The following is a 25,912-nucleotide window of genomic DNA, read 5'->3' as shown; positions in this document are numbered from 1 at the left end:
CTCATAATCAACTGTCACGACACTACCTTCTAACTAAACAATCTAGCGAAGCCAAGGACTTTTTTGAGGGGTTTGCGTTAACACCCTCTTTGTACTTTTACCTTAAATGATGATATATGACAACCCTTCTTCATCAAAAAGGATGCTTTAAGTAAAAGTACTAAAACATTAAAAAAAAATTTGAGAATCTACTTGCTTTAAACCTTGTAAGAGAATGTGAGAAATTGGCCTTTTAATTGGTGATTTTAACTATGGCAGAGAAAAACTGGCAGCTAGATGAGAGGAAGCCAATGAGAAGTGATAAAGCCACTCGATCCACCTTAACATTTTTGCAGCATTCTTCGCAGTTGAAAAAAAGTGCTTTAGAGGTGTTACATTGCCTTCTTTTGCCTGTTTTGCAGCGATTGCCTGCGTCAATGGTCGCCTATCCAGCTGCGTTCCACCACATTACCTCCAGAGGCAAAAAAGCGGGCAAGTGGACCATGGTGATTTGCCGTGATAACGTAAATGTCATGTGCGCCCCCTAATCGTGTCACGAGAAATGTCGTGGCGTAGAAAGTGCCCTTCTTCCTCCACTGTGTTAAGTTTGAACAAGTCTCCACCCTCGACATAAATATAACTGCCAATTTATGGGAGACATTTGGGTGAAATTTGATTCCATTTCAGTCAAAGAAACGGAAACTTACTCCATTTTCCCTATCCACTGGTGACATTTTCCAGACCATAGCCCCATCAACAGCCTCTTCTGCTAAAGTGGCTCTAGTTCTTTACTAAAGTTGGGCAATAACTGAACTTTTTTCTAAGGGAAAGGGAAAAATTTTCACCTCTCATGCATTTTCCGTTTTTTTGAAAATCAGGTAACCAAAGGGAAAATGAATGAGACTTCGCACAACCAGGGTGTTTATCTTTTCTGTCCAAAAAGCCAAAGAGCAGTGTTGACTGGGAACAGTCATTTGGCCGGGGGCGAAAGACTCTTTTTCTTTGCAGAAATATCGGAGACAGAATTGCAAAAAACAGCTCCTTTTTTCCTCAGTTGCCTTTCATCCAATGAATGCAAATATGCGGTTTGAGGTAAACAAATACAGACTCTATGGCTTCCTACTTGGGAAATATATATCCAAAATGTCTTAGTCCACCAAAATAAGGCCAAAATACTTTTCAAATATGGACATATACATTCGGAATGTATAAAACAGCTTAAAAGATAGTAAGGTCTGTTAATGGTTCATTTAATGGCATGCTGTAGGAATGAAAACTAAGCACTCATAAATGATTGCACAATTCCTCCCTAATTCTAGATTACTTCATTTTTACAGTGGGGTTAAAGTAACCCCAAACATTTATTTCACTTAGAACTATTCACTGCTATTTCAAATTAGTTTTAGTCATGCCACTTAAATAAACTTTTTGAAGTCTTTCAGTCAATATTCTTTCAGAAAAAGCAAAGCTCAACTTTGCTCCACTTTAATATTTAGCCAAATTTCCAGAGGAATAACTAAGCAATAACATTATCTTCGCCACATAAACTGTACCGCAATGATATTGGGAGCTCGGTATCCTATTGTAAAAAAAACGTTGACTTTAGCATGCGTAAATCCCGTAAAACATTTCACGTACAAAAATGCTTTCTTCGGTCAGCAGAGTACAAGACACATAAATACAGTGGAATTTGCATTACGCAAGCACACTAGTTATTACCAGTGTCTGTACAATTACATATTTGTTGTATTACCCATCATCTTCTGAAGCATCATCAGAATCTGACGTTGTGGTGCTGTAATCCCATTCATCTGAAGAGGAAGAAGAGTTGCGACGCTCCTTTTTGTGTTCGCTTTCCTCTGCACTGCTTTCACCGGATTCAGTTGAAGAAGAGGTGTCTAATGGATTAAAGTATCCGGTTGACTTTAATGCACTAGCCTCCTCAAGCATAGGAAGAAATGCACGAGCTTCATAGTTGTCAGGTTCAGCTTCGATTATTTTTTTGCAGAGCATAAGGGCTGTGTCGAAACGTTTGTACATAACACTATCGAGAAATTCCAATAGAAGTTCATTCGAAGCACCCGGATGTGATGCCTCAGGTCCCTGTTGTGCACAACCATTATCTCCTGAACCGGACATTATAAACTGGTAAAATTTGCGGACAACCCAACACAAACTATACTGCAGAATGAAAGCAGCATCGTTACCAATAGATCAAGTTGGTGATCTGTTGAAGTTCTTCATTTAGTAAGTTATAACAAAATATTGGCCAAGTTTGTCCTAGAAAAAATCAACCTACCATCAGAAAGCCAGAACGTTAGAAATTATGGCTAAAAATGTTTCATTTATTTTATTTTAAATGTCATAAGAAGCCCAGGAGCAGACAATCTGTCAGATAAATTCACCACTAGCCCCAGTAAATGGCACTTACAATTGCTTTTCTCCCTAAAAATTAAAACTGCAAACAAAAATCTAAAATGCGGTACGACTATATGCAGCAAGTTGGGGTAGTAAGTTTCTATAACTGGAAAATTATCTTAGACTTAGATATTTATTTGCATCTCCGAAGTTGAAATGTACGCTAAGGAACCAAAGAGTAAATATTACACAAATTGGTTAAAATTCCTTCCGCTTTCACTTTAATTTAAATAACAGGAATATTTTTATACTCAAAAGAACATACGTTCGAAGAAAAAGTTCGCACTTCAAACACCCCAATGTGTGCGAAAATATTCTAAGATCACATTTCACAGTAAATATAATAAGATTATGTTCAGCTAAGTTTAAATAAGTCTTAAGATCAACAGTTTTCGAATTGATATTTCTAGGATGTAGGAGAATTACTTTGTTGACCAGGCAGTGTTGCAGCATTTTCCCAGGGTTTTATCTTTTTTTCAAGGAGACCATAAATAAATTGACCTTTTCTTTGCATCTTCGTGCCTGTAAAATTAAAAAGCATCTACATTTTTCTGATGGTATCCTTTTGCATTTCGCTTGTCTACCATTGTTTCTAACAATTTTTGCTTTAAAATGGTGTATTCTGAAAAAAAGATAATCCAGTTCACCGTTTTGAAACCAGTCGTGTTTAACCATTGCATATTTTTAAGGACATAAGACTCTGCCCTACTGCCATTGGCTCCCTTTAGCTATTGAAACCAATCAAAGTGTGCGTTATTCGCGTTTATAGTTGAAGGCTCTTCTGTGTTACTCTGCTGTGTAATCATGACTGTAGGTATTTTCCACTCCAGTCATTTATTTTTAAGGACCAAAGAGTGGAAAGAATACGGCAGTTAATAAAATCGTACCCAGACTTTCCCAAAAAGGGCATTAACTTCTTGTACGTCCCATTCACCTCTTATTTTCCAGAGACATTTTCCCCATTTTTAGAGATCAGACCGTTATCAGCGACTGCGTCACTTTGATGGCAGAGGAGATTAAGAAGCGTTTCACGCCAAATGGTGAAGTAAGTATTTCACTGGCTTTTGAAGTGTCCTTAGACCATTGATGCCATTATAGGCCTAGAATCCCGTGGCTTCATATTTGGAATTCTCCTTTCAACCTTCCTTAAAGTGCCCTTTGTTCCCATTCGAAAAGCCGGCAAGCTTCCTGGCGAGTGTGTAAAAGGCACTTACAACCTAGAATATGGTTCTGTAAGTCACTGACTTGTCTCAACTTTTTATTTTGTTTTCTTTTCTATCTCGGTCTTGTCGGATCCAGTACGTTAGCAATCTCCTTTTATGACTCTTCGTTTAATTCCCAGCTTTTCCACTTTATCAACTTCTACAGCCTAATTTCTATTGCACTAGTTGCTGTGGGCCTGTTGCAGTTTTTATTAAAAGTGTGCTTTCCTTATTTTTGGCCACTTTCTTACAATATGACTTCCCTGGTGCTTTTCGAAGAAAGCTTCTGTAATTTATCCTTTACGATGTTGGCAAATAAATCTTGAGTAAATCCTTTTAATTGCCCTAACCCTCCATTCTTTCCCAACGCTATTTTTAGAACAAAATAATGATGAGGCTTCTACTCCACCCTCTCTTTTCCCATGTTAAGTCGTGGCCCGTGAATGCCGTCCCGTTAATGGGTTAAAGCCGCATTCCATCCCTAAAACGGTGTTATTTTAAATTTAGGGATAGTTAAGCACTTTCTTGCTCTGGATCTTTCCATTAGTAGGCTGTCATTTTTTGGCCCCATTTCCTTAACGATAAGTCTGCGATTTGATCTGCCGTATGGTACGCTTATTTTCGGCTCCTCTTTCCTTGTGCCGATTTCCAACCTTTTCTCATAGCCGACTTACGTCAGCTATGGACTATTTACGGGAATTTTATTCCCACCCTTGTTTAACTTTATGTCCTCTTTTTTAAACCAGAAAGGCAAGTAGCTATATCTGGCGATTAACAACGTGACTACCTGGCACGTAAAAGAGGCAGCCAATCAAAATGGGAGCGTGCTGCTGCTCCGACCAATCTAAATTCACCTTTAATTTTACGTGATTGTAGACCCCTTTGGAAAAGGTGGTAATAGATCTATCCTACGCCATTTGCGCTGTTTTAAGCTGCTTTTTCCCCTCCCTCAAATTCCTAATCACTTTGTAGTTCGGCAGTGCTTTATGCTAGTGTGTAGTGGGTTTCCACTTGGAAGGGGAATGGAATGCCTTTTTTTCGTTACGAAAGTCCAAGGGTGATCTAATTGTTATGCTATCCATGGATTTTGTATTGCCTGCTTCTGCCGACGCATATGTGTCCCATGTGTACCGTGATTATACCTGGTCGTGGCGCAAATGGATTAGCTAGGCGTTGGATGCTCTTGACCCGAAGATAACAACTTTTTTTCACTCCGACCTTCGTAGCGAACGTGTCAATGGTTTTCATTTGTCCCGTACAAGGTTTTCCCTTCAAATCTCACTGGAAATGTAAGCTAGCCTCATTTAGCAAGGTTTATGACCTTTATGGGCAGTGGTATACCACTGTTAACATTAGCATACGTTAAGAAAAGCCACCCGATTTCCAGTCCTTGTAGCAATGCTGCCACTTTGAGTGGCCTCATTTGAGACACGTGTGCCAGTTACTAGAGCAGTTCTGTTTTACACGCCCATTGTCCCCTAGCTAACTAAGTTTAGTTATCTCTGCCACTTTTTGTTTACAGTCTGATGTGTTATTCCTACTTCGACCAACCGATGCATTTTATGACTAGAGCACTTAGTTTCCTAAAGCAGTCGCTCTGGTTGAAATCTGTGCTACTTTGGTAAGGTGTGCCCGTTGTGACCAATTGGATCCTATTGTGGCGTCAAACTTATTTTCGAGTATCTGAGGGTTATTGCGGAGTTAATGGGACTCTTAAAGTACTTATTCATTTATTAGGCTGAGTTTGGCTTGGGGTACCTCCTTTGATCACTGTTGTCTCGTGCCTACAATGGCGGCAGGGTGTCTTGCAATTTCTGGTAGGGGGAAAGGGATCTCACCTTTTAAATCCCTTTCCAAGCTACACCGTGGGGATTTGCTTTGTTGGATAATACTTACTTCTTTTTCGTGTTTTGCATCAATTGCTTTCTGCGAAAACATTCGCTGAATATCTCTCATTCACCCTTAATTTTCACCCTTCCACTCACCTGTCCTTGCCTCAAAGTTGTTCTTTTTTATAGACGATTTAAAGTCATTCCGTGTCACCTTTAGTAGATTCCCTTCCGCCATGGTAAACGGCCATTCCATTTGGCTTGAAGCTGAAACTACCTTGGTAGTTGTCCCCACCAGTATAGCCTCCGAGTTATTTCAGAATACGTTCAAGGGCGCATAATTCTATTAGTTAGTCTCATTCACCTTCATCATGGAAAAATTCCTGAGTACAGTTGGTCTCATCCTAGCTCAGGCTGCTTCACTTTATCATTGTCTCCTGTGAAACCTTACAGGAGGTTGTGCTGATCGGGCGTTCCTCCCCGCTGTCTGCCCAGACTGTGAGCTGTAAACCACCGCGGGCAGGATTGTGACCGACAGGCAGGCTAATTATCATCCTGGAAATGTTCACATTACTCAACTAACTAACCACTACAGCGAGAGGAGGGAGAGGCGTCTAATTGCCATACATACCTATTCTTGAAGTCCTCCGTAAATTGGAATTGACATCCCCGGGTTCAAAATTTACGCCTCCGTTGCTTATAAGACGTCTGTTTCATCACCACACGGAAATGCGCAATACCACTACCGTACCCACTGGCCGTATAGGTCGAAGACTGCATGCATTAAAGGTATACACTTGACATTCACTACTGCGTGGGACAGTACTGCCATGGCATCATCCCTCTACTCCGTCCCCAATTCGATCTGGATGTCTCTGGTACCCTTAAGCTGCCCCGACTGGTTAATCAGGGCTGATAACGTGGTATTGCTAACCGACACCTTGAGGCGTCCCAATTCGTACCATTGCTAATCACTTTATCTTTCCTCAAGGCTGCTTTTGAGCTGCAGAAATCCGCACTGAAGGCGGGTTCTCGTGTTGTTCTGATTGATGATGTGTTGGCCATCGGTGGAACCATGAGCGCAGCCGCAAAGCTCTGCAAAGAGGCCTCCTTAAACGTCCTCGGCGCGGGCATGTTGTTGGAGGTGGCGAACTGCGAAGGTGGTCAGCGATTGGATGAATTGGGTTTGAAGTGGTTCTCCATCCTCAAGCTGGACTAGGCTCCTATTATCTCTTCCTTTTTTTGCTGAAGGAATGACATGAATGAAGTCCCTATCTTCTACATTTTAGAAGCTGTTCAATATTTTATACATATTTGTCTATGCATATCACTACTGACGTGCCGCCTTTGAAATCACTTTTTGGGGGTTCTTTCTTGGCCTTCTGGTGGTGCAATCAGATCTCCGTAAGGTGGTTTTTATTGTAGCAAATAAAAAAAAAGGCAGTGTCGGCGTTAGTCAATTATGTGATGTTAATTCACTTTTGAGCGTCTTTTTGTGAGTGGTCTTCCACATCTCTCGTTACTGCATGTCAACTCGCGAATTGTGCTGCTCACGTGGCGCACCGTTTGTGCTCTACCCGACTAGCGTTGCCGAGGGTTGATTTTGATCTACGGCGAGTGTGTTTCGCTACTTTTCATAGCTAACATCTGCCTTTTAAGAGAGGCTATTCAATCAGTTGCACTGTGCACCCGAGACCCTCAAGGATACGTGCGGTTTTCGTTCCCCCTCTTCTCCCTTTTCCACTTCGGGGATATCCATTGGATCCTCACATTCCACTCCATGTCTTTTCGAATCTCTTTTCCATCGGTAGTGCAGTTTCCGGAGAGATGAGAGAATAATCTCGGTTCTTTCATTGTAAGCCTCTCCTAGCTGTCAAATGTCACTCTCTTTGAGGGTTACCTACACCAGTAATCGGTCGTCGGTGAGTGGGGCTGGACATATTCCACCACACTACCACTGATGTAGCCTCCAGATACAAAGTCTACGAATCTGGCAGTGGCTTTATTTAATACGCGCGGAAGACCTGAAAGCCAGAGCGTAGTAGACAGATTGCCACAAGAAGATCACCAACCTTCACACCAGACACAAGAGTTGCTACTGTGGTGTCAAGTTTGTCCCATTGCTACTCGTAGTTGTCGATGTACAGGCCGTGAGTGCACAAGTCCGGACGCAGGTCATCGATATATCCAGTAGACGGGTTCGGCTGACAGACAACGATGACAACAGCGGCAATGTTGGCTACAACGACGTGCCGTGGTGAACCATGTGACTTTAAATGGGGGAAGGAGGCCTTTAAGCCAAGCCCATGAATGTCCACCCATTTTAACGGAAGCCTTCAAACATAAATACAGTATGGCAATTGCATGCCCTACCCGCTTCTATCGCATCGATGAGATATTTGATTATGCTCACCCTTTCCACGATGGCCGAACGTTTGCCTGTCTGTCTGTGATTATCTCAGATGTGGTGGTTGCGTTTCCAGGTGAAGACGCAACAATCAACCAGTCGCGGAACGACTGCCTTGTTTTGAATGTGACTGGTCGACGCTGTCACACCCAAGCTGGCAAGTATGACCCCCTGGACCCCTAGTGGCGTAATATGAGGGTCAGGATTTCCGCTACGATGACGAGGTGAAGCAGACTGTCTTGGGATGGTTTGACCATGCTGATAAACCGTTCCATACTGAAGCCTTCCAAGCTTTAGTGAAACACTTGGATGGGTGTGGGAATATGGTTTGTTCCGTTTGTCTGGAATTCTCCTTATGCCTAGATGGAAGGGAATCTTCTCCTCTTAGACAGACTTTTCCATGGTATTCGTCTCTCACCTTTCAAATGACAAATGGGCGTGTATTCCTACGCCATTCCTACTGCCTTCTGTCACATAGTTTCACCTCAAAATCTAAGTAGAAATGCGGACTTCTGAAGCTACATTCTCTGGGGAATTCCCAGTCTCACCTATCACAAAGATGTGCTGCTGTCTCTAAAACGGTTAAGCCAATCAAATGTCGCATCACCGTGACGCCCGGGAAGGAACGGGCCTCCTGTTCAAATTAGTAGACACCAGCAAGTCTGACCTGAAATTCTCCCTCCACTCTTTACAAATTGCGTGGCTCATCACTGCACTCCGTCGTACCCAATAGTGTTTGCTTGTTTGTCAGCCCAACCTCCTGGATGCCCACTTCGATGAACAGTGTCTGGGCTGTTCATTTCGGCTTGTACATCGACGTCTCGGTACCTACTTCTGCATATGGTATCACCGCAATAGCGTATGGTCCCAAATTTTAACCGACTGGAGCTTGAAAGCCCCTTCCCTGTTCCCCAATTCAACTTGTCCTTTGCCACTTCTGCTGTCACTTTCTGTTCGTACTAAGGCTATTCATGTACGTTTTGACGATAGTCTTGCCGAGGTTTTCTTACGTCCAAAGTCCATGATTATACAAGGCCGAGTTGAGACACAAATGTATTCACCAATGAATGACCCCATCTTTACCGTAGATTTCAGCAATTCCTGACATCTGTGAGCCAAAACCGTCGGTCATAACACCCCCAAAGTGGGGTGGACACGCTACGGGGATTTGGTTTTTGTTTGCCTTTTTATTTGCCTACGTGGGCTCTTTACTTCCCACAATGTGATGGTAAGGTCTCTCGGTCATACTTATGGCCCTCCTGACCTTTTTGGATAATTTCTTGACCGGAAACAGTTGGTGAAAAATACGGAAGGCCTTCCCAAAGCAAATTCCCCTATCTGCTGTCTGAGCGTAGGCCACCGAGTCGATTCCGGAGGAGAAGGTAGAGGTAATAACTAGCAGGGACTCACGCACACCTTTAGCGGAGGATATTTTAAGAGTGGCTGAACGAAACCGCGAAACTTCGGTCAGTTTATGAACACAAGGTCTGTACCTACATTTCACAAATGTCGGGTCAGTACACAACGAAATTGACCAAAAATCGCACCAGCTTAGTTATATGATAGGTTACCGGTTATCCTCGCTAAACATTCATCACAGACTCCTACAACTCCGTCATCCATATCTGTCACCTTTCAGCCTGCATGACACCTCCAGATTGATATGCTTTGACGATATTTCAGAGTGTTATTTTATTGCAGCTTTTAAGGCTCGGTCTATTATATGGCGTTTGCATTATTTCTTCGAGGTTTCAAAATCACATAGGACGTCACACCGACGCCAGCGGTAGGCAAATCCACAATCCAAAAGGACAACTATTTTGACAGCCCATTGAAGTCATGCTCCATGTTCACTGCGATTTGTTAAAGTCAGGTCCACAGTTGACAGTTGGCGACTGAAGTGACAGCATAATTGAGTGGTTCTGGATGGTCTATTATGGAGGTCCCTTCTCGACATCTCTAGTGTGTCTGAACAGGACCTAGATAGACAGCCGAAATGCAAAACATAGTAGCAAGAGGTCGTAGGTAAAGATTATTATTTCTGTAAAGGCCTTTTATAAAATGACTCTTACGAGAGACAAGTGACACATGAAATGGACCAGCCAAAGAGCACCATCCAGTCTTTAGCTGTATCAAGCCAGCGAATCGCCCACCTCTAAGTCAATTCACAAAGTGGGCACAAATCTAAATATCGGGGAGTTGAGGGGACGTCGTACGGATTTTTGGAACAAGTGTCTTCTCGCCTCTAATGAAAATTCCAATGATTGATATTTTTGAAGTTTTTGAAGCGTCAACTACGGTGTGATAATAAGGGGAAGCGTCGGTGGTGATACTCAGAGGGCAAGTTAGTGATGTAACGCATCGAAATCGAATTAATCGTGCATTTAGATGCGGTCTCTCGGTTTATACTTCCAGCTTCTCGTAATACGTTAATTGTTTAGATCGCTGTTTTCGTGACAAGCCATTGTACTTTCACCAGGCGGGTTGGCTTCCGGATCCTCTCCTTGGTCAAATGTGTATATCCTGCCCGAGATTTCTCTTTAATCTTTGGAGAAGTCTCGAGGAGCTACATCGCTGGCAGCGGAAAGCGCACTCGACCTTAAAGGTCATCTATCATGATTTCTGCTGGGCGATAAACCTTGGCGGGGCCGAAGAAATCCGTGTACTGCGGATGGGAGAATCGGTGATGACCCCAAGCAGAAAGGTTCGAAATGATATCAGCCTTCAGCAGCTACCTCAGTCCTATGATGTGCAGGAAAGCTATCCACAACTGAAGCGACAGTAGCCGTTAGTCATCTGGAAAGGTTTCGTTACGGAGCTGTCTACTACTCCTGCATGAAAGTACTAATTGTGAATTAGCGATGCCTCTCCCGCCTCTCCACCAGTCGGATAGAACCAAGATAGATGTGGCTGCGCATCACTGAAGTGAGAAAATAAGAGCCAAAGAGGGGTAGACGTAACATCCCACCTTGAGGAACCATTTTAAACCCCAATCTTTGTTGCACAACTAGGCTTTGGGGCCAGTGTTTTTACGACTAGCTATGGGCACGCGTGGTGGTCAACGCAATTCTCCTTCCCCAAATCCTTCTTTTTATGCAGGAAGGAACTCCAGATTCAGTGGAATCGCCAAGAGGGGTCAGTGATTTTGCAGTCAAGTATCTCCTCGGTTGCATAAAAATGCGATTAACAGCGCGGTCGGCTCGAGGGTGTTGTTCTTACATCACTGATTTCGTTGTGATGACTGACATGGGAGCCAACACTTAAAAGAGTAGAGGGGCTATGAAACACGCTGGTTGCCTTGTTAATCCTCCACTTTGGTAACAGGCCACCTCGGCTATCCACGACTGTTCCTTCGCCAGGCGGACTGGCCTCCGGGCCATACCAGTAACTTCCGACTCTTCTGTATGCTGAATAAATATATTTTACCTCAGTATTACGACCTCTTTCGTCTACAGGGAAGTCTCGGGACGCTACACGGTCTCCCTCAATTCTTTAGAAGGATGATATTTAACCTCCTGAAGCGCAAATTTTTTACTATTTGGACCTATTGCCTCCTGCTAGGTAAAAACTTTGCATTAGGCAGTTAATTTTCAGCGTGAATTAGGCCAATTCAAATACACCATGGCCTTCAGCGTGGCCTGACCTAACACTTGTAGTCACATGCATTAATTTAGTTTACACTTGACCTTTAGATGAATCTAGAAATGTAAATGTAAATAAACTAACTCAGACTAAAGGCTTTAAATTAAAATGCGGCACCACATAAAGACTAGATGCTTTGCTGCTTTGTAATAGAGATATGTACAATAACAAAAAAGAAAACCCTAAATGGGAGCATCAAGTAATCTTTGCTACAACCACCTAGCTGACAAAATACTAGCGAATTTCATTAAAATAATAGACCACAACATTAAATGTCATTCAAACTTTAGTTAATACACGCAATAAGTTGACGGCAGCGATAATTGCGCACATGAAGAGGCTTGGCCTACATTAATCGCATACCCAACTACTCAGTATCTTCGGTTTCGCCAAAATATCACTCAGTTCGCATCATCCATGTGACCAGCCAGCCCACTTGAACTTCAATAATTGATTTCACTCTCTGTGCATTGCAAAGGCATCCAAGCGTGCTCCGGACGCTAAATCTAAGGTCAAATTGAAGGACAACAAGGCTTAAATTATGCATTAGGCGATTTAAATGTAATATTTAGTGAAACGATAACTAGTATTAATAGGGGTGCCGCGATTTCCCTTGCGTATATTATGTAGCCCAAAGAGCCGTTGAATGGCGAAACTCTCCATAAATCACCAAACCTAGGGCAAAGACTATTAGAGCAGCAATATAAAACCCTAAACTAACAAGCTGTTTTAAGTGGATTATTTGTTTGATCTTGAGGAATATTATTTTATTTCGCTGGCACATTAAATAACAGCGGCGCGCCATTTTCGAGCTTAGGCGTGACCGACAATGGAGACATCGGACCTGTCAGAGTTCAACATATCTGACGGCACCTTAGCCAAATTGAAATCTGCTGGTATTACGAGCCTGTACAAGGTTCAAGCAGAGACCTATGAGCACATAAAGAATGGTGATGATGTCGTGACTTTGGCAAGTAGGTTTTTGACTGGCTCTTCATGATTTTCCCCCCAAGAAACTGGCTCTGGCAAGACTTTGGCCTTTTCCATTCCAATAATCGAGCGGATTAAGGAAAATGGTCAACAATTTACGCATGGTCGTCATCCGGTCGCCATTGTTCTTGCGCCTACGAGAGAACTAGTTGTCCAGACCGCGTCTGTTTTATCTTCAATAGCGCCAGAGAAATTGGTCGTCCTCTCCGTGTACGGGGGTGTTGCTTATCAGCCCCAAAGTGCGTCGCAAAATTTGTCACTCACTGTTTTTATTTAGTCCGGTCGCTGAAAGCTGGTGTAGATATTGTTGTTGGTGCACCTGGACGTATAATCGACTTAATGTCAAATAACCATCTCCAACTGGACGGCATTCAATATGTTGTTCTTGATGAAGTCGACCGGATGCTTGATATGGGTTTCAGTGCAGATGTCGAGAAAATTCTTTCTCAGGTTTACGAATCTGAAAAGAAGCCACAAACACTACTCTTTTCAGCTACGCTGCCAAAGTGGGTTTCAGAAATCAGCAAAAAATACGTATCTTCAAACTGCAAACAGATCACTCTCGTGAGTAAGGAGGAAGCACGGACGGCGGATACGGTAGAGGTAATGGTTCTGTCAACTGACTGATACCTTAACATTAGCATTTGGCCATCCTCTGTCCCTACTACGAACGGGCTAATGCCCTTGCTGATACCATTCGGGTTTACTCAAAGGGCTCCTCCTCCAGGTGCATTGTCTTTTGCGAGAAGAAGAAGGATGCTGATGAGTTGGCAGCTCATTCCGCCATGGCTAGTGATTGTCACGTCTTTCATGGCGACATCCCACAGGAGAAACGAGAATTGATCCTTCAGGTGCATAATGAAATGCAAAAAAGATCAGGTTACATGAGCAAGGCTTCTATCGTTTGCTTCTTCTGTTGTAGAAATTTCGCGAAGGCAAGTACAAAACCTTGCTGACGACAAACGTTGCAGCCCGTGGGCTGGATATTCCAGACGTCGAATTAGTGATCCAATGTGCACCACCGTTTACCGCCGAGGACTACATTCATCGTTCTGGAAGGACCGGCCGCGCTGGGCGTTGTGGTACAAGCATCTGCTTCTACACAATGAAACAGCGTCAGAATTTGGCTTTCATTGAGCGCGGTGCTGGGATTGTGTTTAAGCGTATTTCCGCCCCTACTCCCAGTGACATTGTCGATGTGTGGGCTTCGGAGTTGTCACAGTAAGTCCTATTTTAGTCGGGATTCGTCATCTGGTTGGTTTTTATTGCAGCGTATCTTCGGGTTGGGAATCATGGTGGTTTGTTAGCAACTAGTTTAGTTACTCGATTATTTGGAGGGTTGGCAACACCTGTCGGCGATTTTTTTATTTGTAGAACCTTTTCGGAGATTCCAGAATCAACCTGGTCAACATTTCTTCCAGCTGCGCGACGCTTAGTGAAGTCCACAGTTTCACAGACAAACACAGGAGTCAGTAAGAAGCCCAAAAAGTCGAAGAAATCCAAAACAGATGATAGTAAAGAACCCGAAAAAGTTCAAAATGGGCATTCAGACATCCCTGTTTCCACTTATGAGAAGGCACTCTGCTGTGCGCTGGCTAAAATTGCGGGAAAATTGAAGACAATGGAGAGCCGTTCGATTTTATCTGCGCATGCCGATTTGACTGCTTTTCGCCTGGGTCTTCCTCATCATATGACTGCTCATAGAAAGGGTTTTTGCTACTCTCTTCTCACTAAACAGTTGGATTCGGAGATCACTGAAAGCATTCGCAATTTGGCCATCATTAAGGGGCGGAAGGTGAGTTTTGGTGTAGGGTTGGTGAGATTGTACTATCAGATTCAACTAGTTTTATTGTAACGGCATGACAGTTTGAAGTTGGTTTCGTTAGCATTGGTTTTTAATAGTTCTCGGTGCGAATTTCTTATGATCTGACAAGAATCGATCTTAAGCATTTATACATATGGATATTCTTTTGCACGGTTCTTTACTTATTTGAAATGTTAAAATTAATTTTTATTAGTGGCTGGGTGTATCGACAAAGATGACCGTTTCTGTTTCTCCTGTCTTTTAGGGCTTCGTGTTCGACGTGCCGGACGACAAAGTAGAGGCCATCGAATCCACCTGGGTTAATGGTAACAATGGAATCGTCCTTGAAAAGCTCACTGAACTCCCCGAACTCGAGCCCGAGATGGACGAGTTAAACGGTAATTACGGCCACGGGGACGGGTTTCGTTCCGGCGGTTTCCGAAGTCGCGGTGGTGCTGGACGTGGTTTTGGTGGTGGAAATCATAGAGGTGGCCGAGGACTTCATACTAACAATGGTCGTGGAGGAGGCTTTGCCAAAGGCGGGAGAGGTTTTACTCGTGAACGTGGTACGTTACGAGGTGGAATGAAGCGTCGACAGAGCTCTCAGTCCACCTTCCAGAGGCCAGCAAAAATTAAGAAATCGGACTGAGCACTATATGCATAATGTAATAATTGTGTGTGTACATATAAATAGGATCTTGATTAACTGGTTATTCTTGTGAAAAATCTTCGGTAATAATTAGGTTCACGGATGTTCTGTCATTCATAGGCTCTCCAGAGCTCATGTCCCCGGCGGATCTATTGCCTCCCTGGTACGTGCTAACTGGTACCATTGTTCGGTAGCGATTGGTGTGAAGGTCCCAGAAAATTAGGGTAGTCTGGTGACCGTCATGTTTTCTAGGTTAGACTGGTTTTGTCTTCGACGGCAGACCTGTGTTGCGTGGTTTTCTAACCGTGATGATTCTTGCAGCTGTGCCGGCAGGGTTCTGATACTTTCGCGTGTCGGTGGTCAAGTGGCCCTCGGGGTGGTTTGGTGTGCCGCATGTTTGGAGATGGCCCAAGGTGCTCCTTTAATACAAGTTTGGCTAAGAGTCACGGAGGAGGGACGTTCAGAAAGGCCAGTCGAGTCTACTAGAGTCATATTTGAGGCTCCGTCAGATACGTGCCAACTTTTGGGTCCCTAAATCAGTTCTCTGGGAGGAGTAAGGGCGAAACCTAGGTAGATTCTCACGAGTCGTACGTGCCTCTCGGGGAGTTAAGATCTTGGCTTCAATGCCAGAATCAACGGCGAAGTCATTTTAGGCGTGGGCCTCGTCGACTAGCTAAAAGCGATGCGTTACTAAAAGTTGAATAGGGCGCAAAATGTAGGCACATCTTTAATTCAGGCTGATCGAGAAATCTCTAATGCATAACTGGACCGTAGGATACTCGAGTTTGCATGTTTTTTAAACCAGGATGCAATCCAGGGAATTAGTGTGTTGGTGCAGGCTATGATAACGATACACGTGCTAGAACAGTTTGGTTCTTTGATTTACGGACATTGCAGTGTTTATCAAATACTTGCAATCAGACTTAGTCATGAAAGAATAAACTTGAAGAGGGTTTGCAAAATTATTTCGGTTTCATTGAAAATGCGTAGGTTAACAACAAATTAAATGTATCAGAGCCCAACTCTGCGTGTAATCTCTAACGTTATCGATTACGCTTGTTAATAATGATACGTGCTACACTAAAAAGCGCTAATTAGGTTTCTAGAAAAACGGGTCTGAGTGGAAATTTCATAGACCTCGCAAAACAAAATCCTCACAATACCTTTAAAATAAAATTGTGGAAGGGGGACTTTTGACTAGTTTTATGGGTTTTTATGCCAGATAAATATTTATTGCATGATCGCGAAAATTAGTGCGCGGAGCGGCAATTTAAACAACATTAACCGCGATAGTTCTCGGTCGGTTTTCTGCGTCCGGCAGGTGCGCCGCCCGAATTTACGTTGTACGATTAAACTAGTCGGCCGTTTTTAACATTTATTAGTTTAAATATCAGCGAATGTCTATATACTTTGGGGAGGTCTCTGTCCGCCGCTTTCCGCTGCCGATGTAATTAATGCTCCGTTTCTAGGATCCCGCAGTAATACATTACATGTGCCCACTCTTTAGCTGCATCTGCTCACGTGGTACCTGGTTTATATAAGGAAGCGAATTTGTGAAAGTCCTCTAATTAAGGGTGGGGATTCCGTTCGCTCAAAACGAGCGCTGGCTTTCCGCTTACGGCGGACGAAATCCTACGAGTAAGGCACTCGTTAAAACTATATGCGGACGGTGTAATTTCGATTGCCTTTATGGTTTTGATTGCAACACCATGGGTCCGACGGGGATTTGGCCTGTATTTTCACTGGTTCTGATGGTTGCATACTCACCGGATGGGTTCATACACTTGGTATTGCTTTGATTAGGTAGCCATGCTTTTTATGGGATTGATATTTATTTTCTCCTCAGAGAAATGCCGTCAACATCTAGTGACAACTTAGTGTCAGAAAGGACGTCTTCTAGCGCACCTGCTCGCTTTTCTCGGCGTACTGCTTCTGACGTCGCCCGATTCACTACGACCGAGTCCCCCTCCAAGGAATCCTCGTCTATGGAACCACCGAGAAAACGATCACGCAATCCCATGGACTCTTCAGCGCCTAGCCCTCGAAAGAGTGTCACAGTTACAGTCAAGGCCCAAGACACTGAAGAATTTCATTCCCCCGCTGCTTCCGTCATCCACTCCGCTGCGTCAAAACATGCCCCGGTGATGCCGCAAACCCTGCCTCCAGATGCATCTAATACGGAGAAGGTAATCGCGGTTATCAACTTTCTTCGAGATCGACGCCGACGTCCGGATGAGAAAATCGTAATTCTTTACTCTGAACGACTGTACCAGATGTCCTCCACCGAGACTAAGGCCTCACTTCAGTCTTTGGTGGAAGAAAATAGAATCTTCCGAGTGAAGTATCCTAGTGGCGTCTCCTACCGCTACCATATGTCCGTCGTTGCCCGGGGCGACACAGTCGCCCAACATTCGAATAGAATTCGAGCGAAGTATACGGTTAACCCCTCAAAATCAAATGGGACGGCAAAGGCCCCGGTCAGTCGTACTCCGACTCCCATGGGCGAAACTTTTAGCGGGGTGGAGATGACCGCATTCAAGTCTTTCCTTCGACTCATCTCGCCTAGTAGTTGCGTTATCCGACCGTCAAATTTGACACCCAGTGGTGACTGTTCCGTGGTGGATAAGATTCAGACTCTCCTCCCAGAAGATATGCTCGGAGGAGGTGAGTTTTAGCTTTTACCTGATGCCAGTTTCTGCACAGTGACCAAATATGACAATTTTAAACGTTTTTGTAGATGTGGCACAGTCCGAACCCGGTGTCTCAGTCTATGTTCTGCCACCTCCGACTCCAGTGAGCTTGGAGACTGTGGAAAAAGCTCTCAGATCTTTACCTCATATGGCATTGGTATGCATAATAGATGTACGATATGATAGTGGTGTTCTGGATTGCGGCCGTAGAACTGGTCCTTACTGGGGTATTTTCAGCGCATTTCTAACCTCATTCCTTGTTAATAGTTTAGCTCCTGTAGTTTTACCAGTAAAATGTTTGGGTTGTTCCGTAACTGCTAAATTGGAAGCTTCTCCGTTTTTTTCTACTATCCATTAATCAAATTTTTATGGCCCTGAAACAGCATAGTCTATCGCAGTATTTGACTGCGTTTGGTACCTCGTCTTTGCAACTATCCGAGTTTATTTCCCCAGCTCGTTGCTATGATTTTTCTCGAATGCACCTTCACGTTATCGTTGTTATAACTTCATTGCCATGCATTGACATTTCGGACGAATTCTCATCTTTGAAATGACGTATCGGTTCTGACCTTACTGCGATACCATCCTAGTCTCCAGTTGACATTTTGCCATTTCTCTACCTCAAGAATGATTTTTTGGTTTAGTTGTAAGCTCATCTTCAGTATAGGGTTCTTTTCACATTGCGTTACGTGATCCGTGAGCTATAAACCATTATCCATCGCTGCTCCTAAAGTAACAACTAAATTAACACAAAGGAGTATAAGGGAGGTGTTTTTGAAGAACTTCTACTAATGTACAGATATCAAGTCGCATGTCTCTGCTTCGTGTGGCGTAGATAGATGCTGAATCCTAGCCGTCGTCTTGTAACAATCGAACTGTCGGCTTCTTTTGAAAATGTCCTTTGACCTCTCTTCAAAAATGGGATGACATGGTCTGAATCCCATCACTAGACTCGCTTCCTCCTGTCTTGACTTATGTAGTTTGCAACTGTCTGTAAATGCTTTCGGATGTATTTTGTCGCAATAAATCTGCAGGACTAACTTCTAGGATAAGTCCTTTTCGGACGCAGGACAAAGAAAAATTTATAGATGCTGCAAATAAGAACACGAAGGTTTGGTTTGAGATTGTTCAACACCAAGAGCCTAAGCGTCCTCATTACGGGAGCGTGCATTCAGTCTGATGGATGTTGCAGTATAGTTTCCATTCCATCTGTCGTATTCCAGACTGCTGATCCAAGCGGTTCTTCGGCTCCCCAGCAGAATGGACGTAATGGAATTAAGTCGGATGACGCTAGTTCTGCTACTCGCGATTTCCAACCAACTTCAGCACCTGGTCACCTTCCCGTCCAGTCTATTGTCTCCGATCCTGCAATGTCCATTCTCCTTCGCCGTCGTCCTTGCGAGGGATTCACCGAACTCTGGGTTCGGTCGCCCGGTTCAACGCTTCGCAATGCCTTCACTCTTCAGGTCTATCTCACCACTAAAGGACTTCTTTAGCTTCCTGCGACTGCTCATGTAATCCGATTTTATCTCCAGGTTTTGAGTGAGTTGACAGAGGCGCTGCAACTGGCGGAGACGGATAACCAAATCCGTGCAGTTTTAATTTCCGGCGTTGGACGAGTCTTCTCCTCTGGTATTGATTTACCCACCCTCTCCACTAGCTCCAATTCCACTGTTGTCACTTTCGTTGACTCTTTGGTTGCCGTCCTGCGCACCTTTCTGCTCAAGCTCTCTGCCTTCCCCAAGCTTCTCGTGGCAGGAGTGAATGGACCGGCGGAGGGCCTGGCCACCGCTGTTCTACCACTCTTTGATCTCGTCTACGCCAGCGATCTCGCTAGTTTTCACACTGCTTACACGACCCTTGGACAGGTACCTGAGGCGGGCGCCACGTACACATTGGCCCAGAAGGTGGGCAGCCCACTGGCCAATGATTTGCTCCTTGCTGGACGTCGGTTGTCGGCACGAGAGGCGCTGCAACGTGGTCTTGTCTCCGACATCGTCTACCCCAAAAGCTTCTCTCAAGAGGTGACCCTCCGGTGTGCTCGAATCGCCTGCCAATCAGCTGCAGTAAGTTTAAATCCTAGAGTTTTTCCACATATTAATCGTCAGGCTGGGAGTGATCCCCGAGGTTCTTTGTCCACCCTGTAGTAGGCCCATATTTTAAACGCCATCCATCGCCCCAATGAAACTATGAGGATGACTGTTTGTAACTCTAGAATCGTACACAAGGATCTTCACGGCCCCCAGGTACACTTTCGGGGGACCGATTCGACTCGCGAGTGTATAAGATTTAAAAAAACTGGGCTGGCTAGCTGAGAGGGGAGTCCCCGTGGCTGAACGCTTTTTGTTAGGTGACGCTCCATTTGAACTGGCGCGCTAGTTAGTAGTAGCACCACAATACATTAATCCATTTCATGGTGGTGGTTCACACATGAGAGAAACGTGGCTGTAAAATTGCGGCAGGCAAGATTGATTGTCATGCGCTGAGTTTTCGGTGGCAGCGAGAGGCTGGCACGCGCGACGTTTCGAAAACACCAGCGTGGCGGTTCTCTACGCATATGCATGTGGGTGTGTGCCTGTGTATGTGTATCTACGCCGCCGTCGGTGACTCACTCTCTCGGTTTTAGCGAAACACAATCCTCCCCCTCCTCCCGCTGTGCCGACGACAATGGCAGGGTCATGCCACATCTAAGTTGGTGATGGTTGGTTGACGTTGGTTCCGATTGTCTTTACGATGGTGCGCCAGAGCCCTTTTGCTATTGTGTGTGCGCGCAAGCGGCCGTTTGTTGTCATCATCGGCCAGATCCGATGTAACCAGACATTGGACTGTCAATATTTGGCGGGATAGAAAAGCACTGGGAGCGTAGTTCGAGGACGTTGGTTCCCTCAAATGGCCCACCTTTATTGAAGACAGTGGAAATCACAGTGTTCGAACTGAACCAGCAAGCGTTATATCCGTGAGTGACTTTTTGCTACCGTTCCCATCGGAAGAGCCCTCTCTTGTGTAATCTCGTCCCAAGACGGGTTAAGGATGAGTCAGGATTAATCAGGGTTTCCACTCGCGGGTCGATTGTTCATGGAGGTTAAAGACTAATATGTCCAGGGTTGAGAGCAAAACCATCAGAACTGGGATTTTACTGGTCTGATTAGTGTAGAGGAAGGACGTACCGTGCCTCACTTCTTCAGTGGACACGAGGCGACATCAACGGTCGTGGATTTTTCGCCTTGATTGCTTACAGGGAGCATGGTTCATCACTACACGCACTCAGTGTCTGTTGCCTGTCTGCCTACCTGCCATATTGGATGAACAGTATCTGTACTGGCCAGCACACGATGCGCGCACCGGCTGTTGTGGGTATCAATAGCACGAACTTGTCTGTAATACCGCCGCGTTTGTAGCCTATTTCATACCGCCAAATTTAGAAACGGTATGGTCCTCCTATGAACGTGAAGACGTCATGGGCAGAGCCCCTTGCATTTAGGCATCTGAAAAGGGTGAACGTCTTGTTTATACTCACTGACGTCGCTCCGCAACGTCGGGGAAGTGCCGAGACTTCGGATCCTGGTCATAAATCCCTCTTTCAAGGTGTTCAACTCTGGCCTCATTTCATTGCTGGACATAATTTAGACCTGAAATTGTTAAGGGAAGCTGTCTTGACGCCTACATCCTTGTGGACCTCACTATTCAAAACAGATGTCCTCCATCAAAAGACATCACGCTTGTTAGCATTTTATCGTGGGTCCGCTGACTACTGCGATCAAACGCATCGCCTCCAGAGACGCGTAGGCGTGCGCAGCTCTACCAGTGGCTTTGTTGAGAATACGTGGAAGATTTGGATGACAGGTTACAAAATCGGTGGGAGGGGGCGTTCAGGCCTCCAGAAGTGTCATTTTCTCTCCTCCGCTTTGGAGGCGTAGCGAGATATGATGCATTTGTCGATCTATATGGGACCAGTGGGTATACAATAGGAGGAAAAGACGATTCCTTTGAAGTCTGTAGATTGATCTTTGTGTCCAATGATGATTTCGTCCCCTGAAGCATTGTAGTTGTCTAAGAGGAAAAACCGACATTTCTTGCCTGATAGCCAACTGGCTAAGTAGGGATGTGACAAGGTGCGTTTATAGAGTGGCAAGTCGGAAAGATATTCCCTGAAATGATTCATTATTTGGCAGCAAATTGCCTTTTGTGTCTGAATTTTGTGCACAGGCACTGGAGACAACTAAGTGCCTCTCGCGCCTATGTGACCGTGAGCGCGTGGATTTCATGATCAACGCGGAGTGTCACAAACTAGCTGAAATTTGGAAGACGTCCGAATTTCGAGTTGCCGCCGCAAACTACGTGCAACACTGCATGGACGACTTTCTTTGACCACAATGTCCCTGCGCGCGCGCGAGCAACCATTCCCCTCGGCAACCGTCCTCATCCCTCCTGTTCGACTTCCTTTTTATATGACCGGTTACCTGTCTCAGTCTCTCCTAACACCAATTTTTTGTAGCGGTCGTTCGACTCCCAGCGATCATTAACTACCTCTTTTGACAACCCTCCTCCCCCTCTCCCACTTCCAACCCTGCATTTACTGCTTGTCTCTCTTTATGTCCCCTTTTTTTGCAAACCATTGTTTATTAGATGGAGTGTTCCTTAGGTTTCCTATTGTTTATAGTTCGCTTTTTCTTGTATGTATGAGTTGTGTGTCATTGGGATGGGAAATAAGTTGTGAGCCCTCAGATTATGCTCATGACTCATTGGTTTGAAATAAATGCTACCAGTGATTCGACTCCTTTGTGAGTCTCGGAGCTTGAATGTCTGTTCCTTGGCAGTTTGGTATATTATCCAAGCCACCAAAAGCGTCAGCGTCGCCGTCTGCGTGGTGTTAGGCATGGGGATGCAAAGGCGGTCTTAATGCTGACGATCGGGGGTACCGGCGATGGCAGTACTCGAGTCAGGCGGAGCGCATCCACAGTTCCCAAGAGCTTCTCGAGGGTTTGAACTCGTTATAATCGACAATTGGAGATCGACCTGTGGAATATCTTGTAGACGGTGATTGATGTGCAGAAGCTATCCGAAGTACCTCCAGGTCAAGGCGGGTCGACAAGCGTCACAGCAGTGCACGGGTCCAAAAAAAGACCAAACAAGGTGACTACCAGAAGGTGGGGTTACTCCCAGTGGATAAAAAAAATGACGGGAATTTCGGTCTCATCGGAAACTGTTTTTCGTGAAATCGCAAAATACTACCCCAGGGCAATAGCCTAGAGTTGATGCTGCCGCCAATGCCCCGTCTGAGTCAACTCCTGGAGATCATTGTCAAGTAAGAAAACTGTCTCCTTGGGAACGAACGGAAGAAATAGTAGACCAGGCGACACCGGTGGGACACTACGTCACCGCCGTGGTGGTCCGACCTCGGCGGCAGGCGCAGTATGAATGCATGGACTAGTAGCAATTACTTCGTAGTGAATGGACCCGCAGTCGACTAAAGGTTATATGAGCTTTGAGCAATCTGAATTCGTGGTGTATTTGTATGTGTCAGGATCTCAAATAAAATATCGAATGGCATTCAGAAAAAGCCCCAAATACCATCGAACTAACGGCAAGGAGTCAAGTGAAACTACTGATATCTTATGAGTAAAACATCACGAATCGACATCTGCTGCGATAATGGGGCAAAATATCAGCTCTACTAAGGCGCTTAACCGTTGCGACAATGAAGAAGAAGATTAAAGACCACAGAAAGTTGAGTATAATCCTGAAGACGGAAACGATGGAGCCCGGTCACAGTTCTTGCAACACAGATTAAACCAGTGACTTGATTAACAGAGAATGCGATTAACAAACACCGTTAAAGAATCTCAACACTAAGACATAGTAGCAGCTTACAAGTTGATAAAAAACAAAACGCGAGTGCACACAGCCAATTGGACGCCTCGTTTAGGGAGACACAAAAAGATGCGCACCTAGCCTTCCAAAGTCCGATTTCCCAGACAACTACTGGAGTGAGAGCCGAACTTCAACTTTACAGACACATGAATACAACAGTAGATAATTTATTATTGTCCCGCATTGTGCTTGCATCAGTGCGCCAGGCTAAGCAGTTTGGTGTGAGACCGGATCAGGTTGGTCAGGTAGGTAACCATAAGAAGGTCCTTGAAAGACGAACTGATGAGGTCCTCCACATTGTCCGATTCCAGTTTGGGTGTGGAGAAGATGAGTCGTGCGATAGCCATGCCCAACTCACTGTCTGCTGGTTGCTCACCGTTGGCAAAAGCCTCCACCTTTTTGTTTATGCGCTCCAACATTGAGAGCAGACGACCGGTTAGTTTGTAGAGGTAGGATAAGTCGTCGGTGGCCTAGACATGCAGGAAAAGCAAGACTTAAATGAGGGAAGTGCCACGACCTCTTGAGCGTCTCCTATGACCCAACATGCCATATTTTATTGATATTAGGCTGATCAAGACGTCATGAGACGACCTCTTTCCAAATGAAGCCGACATCAAAACCACATCAAAAGGTTTCCATGCGAAGTGAAATAGAAAACACTACATTGTTCAGGACACACCTATTGTCTGAATGACTTGTGATCACTTAAGATTTATTTCTACTTTTACTGATTTATCAGATGACTAGAATAGGCTCGCGCGGATTGTGATGCAAGCCTTTGGAATTAGCCCATAACTTGTAGGAGCTTGCAAAATGCATACAGCAACTATGTGTGTTACAAGACAATAAAAAATACGGGTCAGTCTGTCACCACGGTACTATTTGTCGTGACATGCCATTTTCTGCCCACTTTCAAACCTCATCTTATATCGGTAGAAGCTGGTGAATGCGATTCTAGCCTACCTGCCTAGCAAATAGAGTTTATGCTGATTTCAGATTTGAGAAAACTTTCCTTCCAGCAAATAGAGAAAACACGGTACCAAAGCAATGTACTGTGCAAAAGCTGTTGAGACAATTTGATTCTACTCATAGAGGGAAGATTAAATAAATACATTAAGGTCACAATGACATTTTGAAGGTAGTAGACGGCAATGTTAGTCACTAGGATGCAGTTAAAGGCTACAACATACAAATATTTAGCCAAAACAGACGAAAAAGGGACCTCAGGTTTAAGCATGGGACTAAAATATAGGGACTGATTCAAATAGGCACCAAGGTCAGAAGAATAAAAAAAGTGGGCCACCATCAAAAGAGCCGATAAGGACAAAGTGAACTGACCTCAGATAGTTGATTCTCCTTATTTAGAGAATCTGCTACCATCATGTCGACAGCGCAGCGCTCAGTATCGAAGAACTCTAGATTGACTTCCAAAGACAGAAACATCGTTCCCACGGTACCATCGGGAATACCGATAGAACGGCTTTGGAACGCTTGAATGCTCATTTTCTTGCCGATTTCAAGATTTGGATTGACGAGGAGGAAAATGGGATTCTTAACATGTTTCATGTAGTAATCTTGGTGAATCAGAAGTGATGACTCTGTAACCTCAGATCCAGTAGCATACCACCCAACCGGACGCAGATTGCGGTTAACCTGCATAAGAGTCTATATAGGATCTGCACACAACCACGAACCTTTCGTTCCAGGTTAAGCATAGCTCTACCGAACTCAAGATCCATAGAAACATCTGTCTTGGACTCTTTATGCGGTACAGAGAAGGAGTGAGTGACCTCAATTATGCCCTTTTCAAAAGTACCTCAAGAAAAATGATAAGGTCGATATTACGTACCGAGTAGTGTCCCAACCACATTTTGAGCATCTTCATTGCGTCGTTCGTAGGAATCAATTATTGATAAAAGAACAACAGGATGAACGTGCACCTTTGCAACATCCTCCATACTTAACGTAGGGAGACAAAAAGCAGGGTTTCTTTTGGCTCCTATTGGCTAAATTAGTTCACCCAAAATATGAAGTAATTTGTGTCATTTAGGGTAAAGAGGGCTATAAAACTCAAAAATTTAAAAATTAATCGTTTATTGGAGCTCAAATAATTTTATGCTTACCAAAAAGCCGATTATTACCACATACTGCTAGTCATTCTATTCATCCGTTTAATTCTATTGGATGGAGGTAAGAAGCTGCTCTTAGAAAGTGTTTAAAATGAATTTAATTAATGTAATGGTCGGATTGTAAAATAACAGGCATTATTCTATTTTACGGGCATTGAATAGTTACCATTAATGATTCAATGGATTTCCCTATAAAGACACCCTTAGAAGCATTGTGTGGAGCGAGGATCCTCGGTCTCCGCTTCCCGATTCCTAGCGTTCCTAGACAAGCCCGGCTGGTTTACTTTGGACATCTTTATTAA

At 44.3% G+C, this 25,912-nt stretch overlaps 4 protein-coding genes across 4 annotated transcripts; 2 read left to right on the top strand and 2 right to left on the bottom strand. All coding sequences in view use genetic code 11, as the record gives it.

Annotated features, from left to right (window-relative positions):
* Nucleotides 1-1,728: 1,728 nt before the first annotated feature.
* On the bottom strand, nt 1,729-2,118 carry EGR_09921 (hypothetical protein; the record flags this gene model as incomplete). The annotated part of the gene is made up of 1 exon (XM_024499170.1): nt 1,729-2,118. One exon carries the CDS (start codon nt 2,116-2,118, stop codon nt 1,729-1,731), a length of 390 nt encoding a protein of 129 aa, XP_024346424.1.
* Nucleotides 2,119-3,201: 1,083 nt separating this feature from the next.
* Nucleotides 3,202-6,647, top strand: EGR_09920 (Adenine phosphoribosyltransferase; the record flags this gene model as incomplete). Its single annotated transcript, XM_024499169.1, has 5 exons — nt 3,202-3,211; nt 3,253-3,316; nt 3,346-3,442; nt 3,477-3,629; nt 6,420-6,647. The coding sequence occupies 5 exons, from the start codon at nt 3,202-3,204 to the stop codon at nt 6,645-6,647; spliced, it is 552 nt and encodes a 183-aa protein (XP_024346423.1).
* A 5,659-nt stretch (nt 6,648-12,306) lies between these two features.
* EGR_09919 (Nucleolar RNA helicase) lies at nt 12,307-21,978 on the top strand (the record flags this gene model as incomplete). Its single annotated transcript, XM_024499168.1, has 13 exons — nt 12,307-12,451; nt 12,491-12,706; nt 12,745-13,070; nt 13,109-13,318; nt 13,390-13,688; nt 13,782-14,262; nt 14,537-14,837; nt 16,214-16,241; nt 16,767-17,584; nt 17,658-17,767; nt 18,834-19,076; nt 19,146-19,676; nt 21,817-21,978. 13 exons carry the CDS (start codon nt 12,307-12,309, stop codon nt 21,976-21,978), a joined length of 3,870 nt encoding a protein of 1,289 aa, XP_024346422.1.
* A 1,697-nt stretch (nt 21,979-23,675) lies between these two features.
* On the bottom strand, nt 23,676-25,439 carry EGR_09918 (Eukaryotic translation initiation factor 3 subunit F; the record flags this gene model as incomplete). The annotated part of the gene is made up of 4 exons (XM_024499167.1): nt 23,676-23,951; nt 24,820-25,134; nt 25,176-25,297; nt 25,331-25,439. The coding sequence occupies 4 exons, from the start codon at nt 25,437-25,439 to the stop codon at nt 23,676-23,678; spliced, it is 822 nt and encodes a 273-aa protein (XP_024346421.1).
* Nucleotides 25,440-25,912: the final 473 nt, after the last annotated feature.

The sequence above is a fragment of the Echinococcus granulosus genome, assembly GCF_000524195.1.
Source record: "Echinococcus granulosus chromosome Unknown EG_S00175, whole genome shotgun sequence".
Taxonomy (NCBI): Eukaryota; Metazoa; Platyhelminthes; class Cestoda; order Cyclophyllidea; family Taeniidae; genus Echinococcus; species Echinococcus granulosus.
The sequence above is the reverse complement of the archived record's forward strand: the minus strand, read 5'-3'. Positions and strand labels throughout refer to the sequence as shown.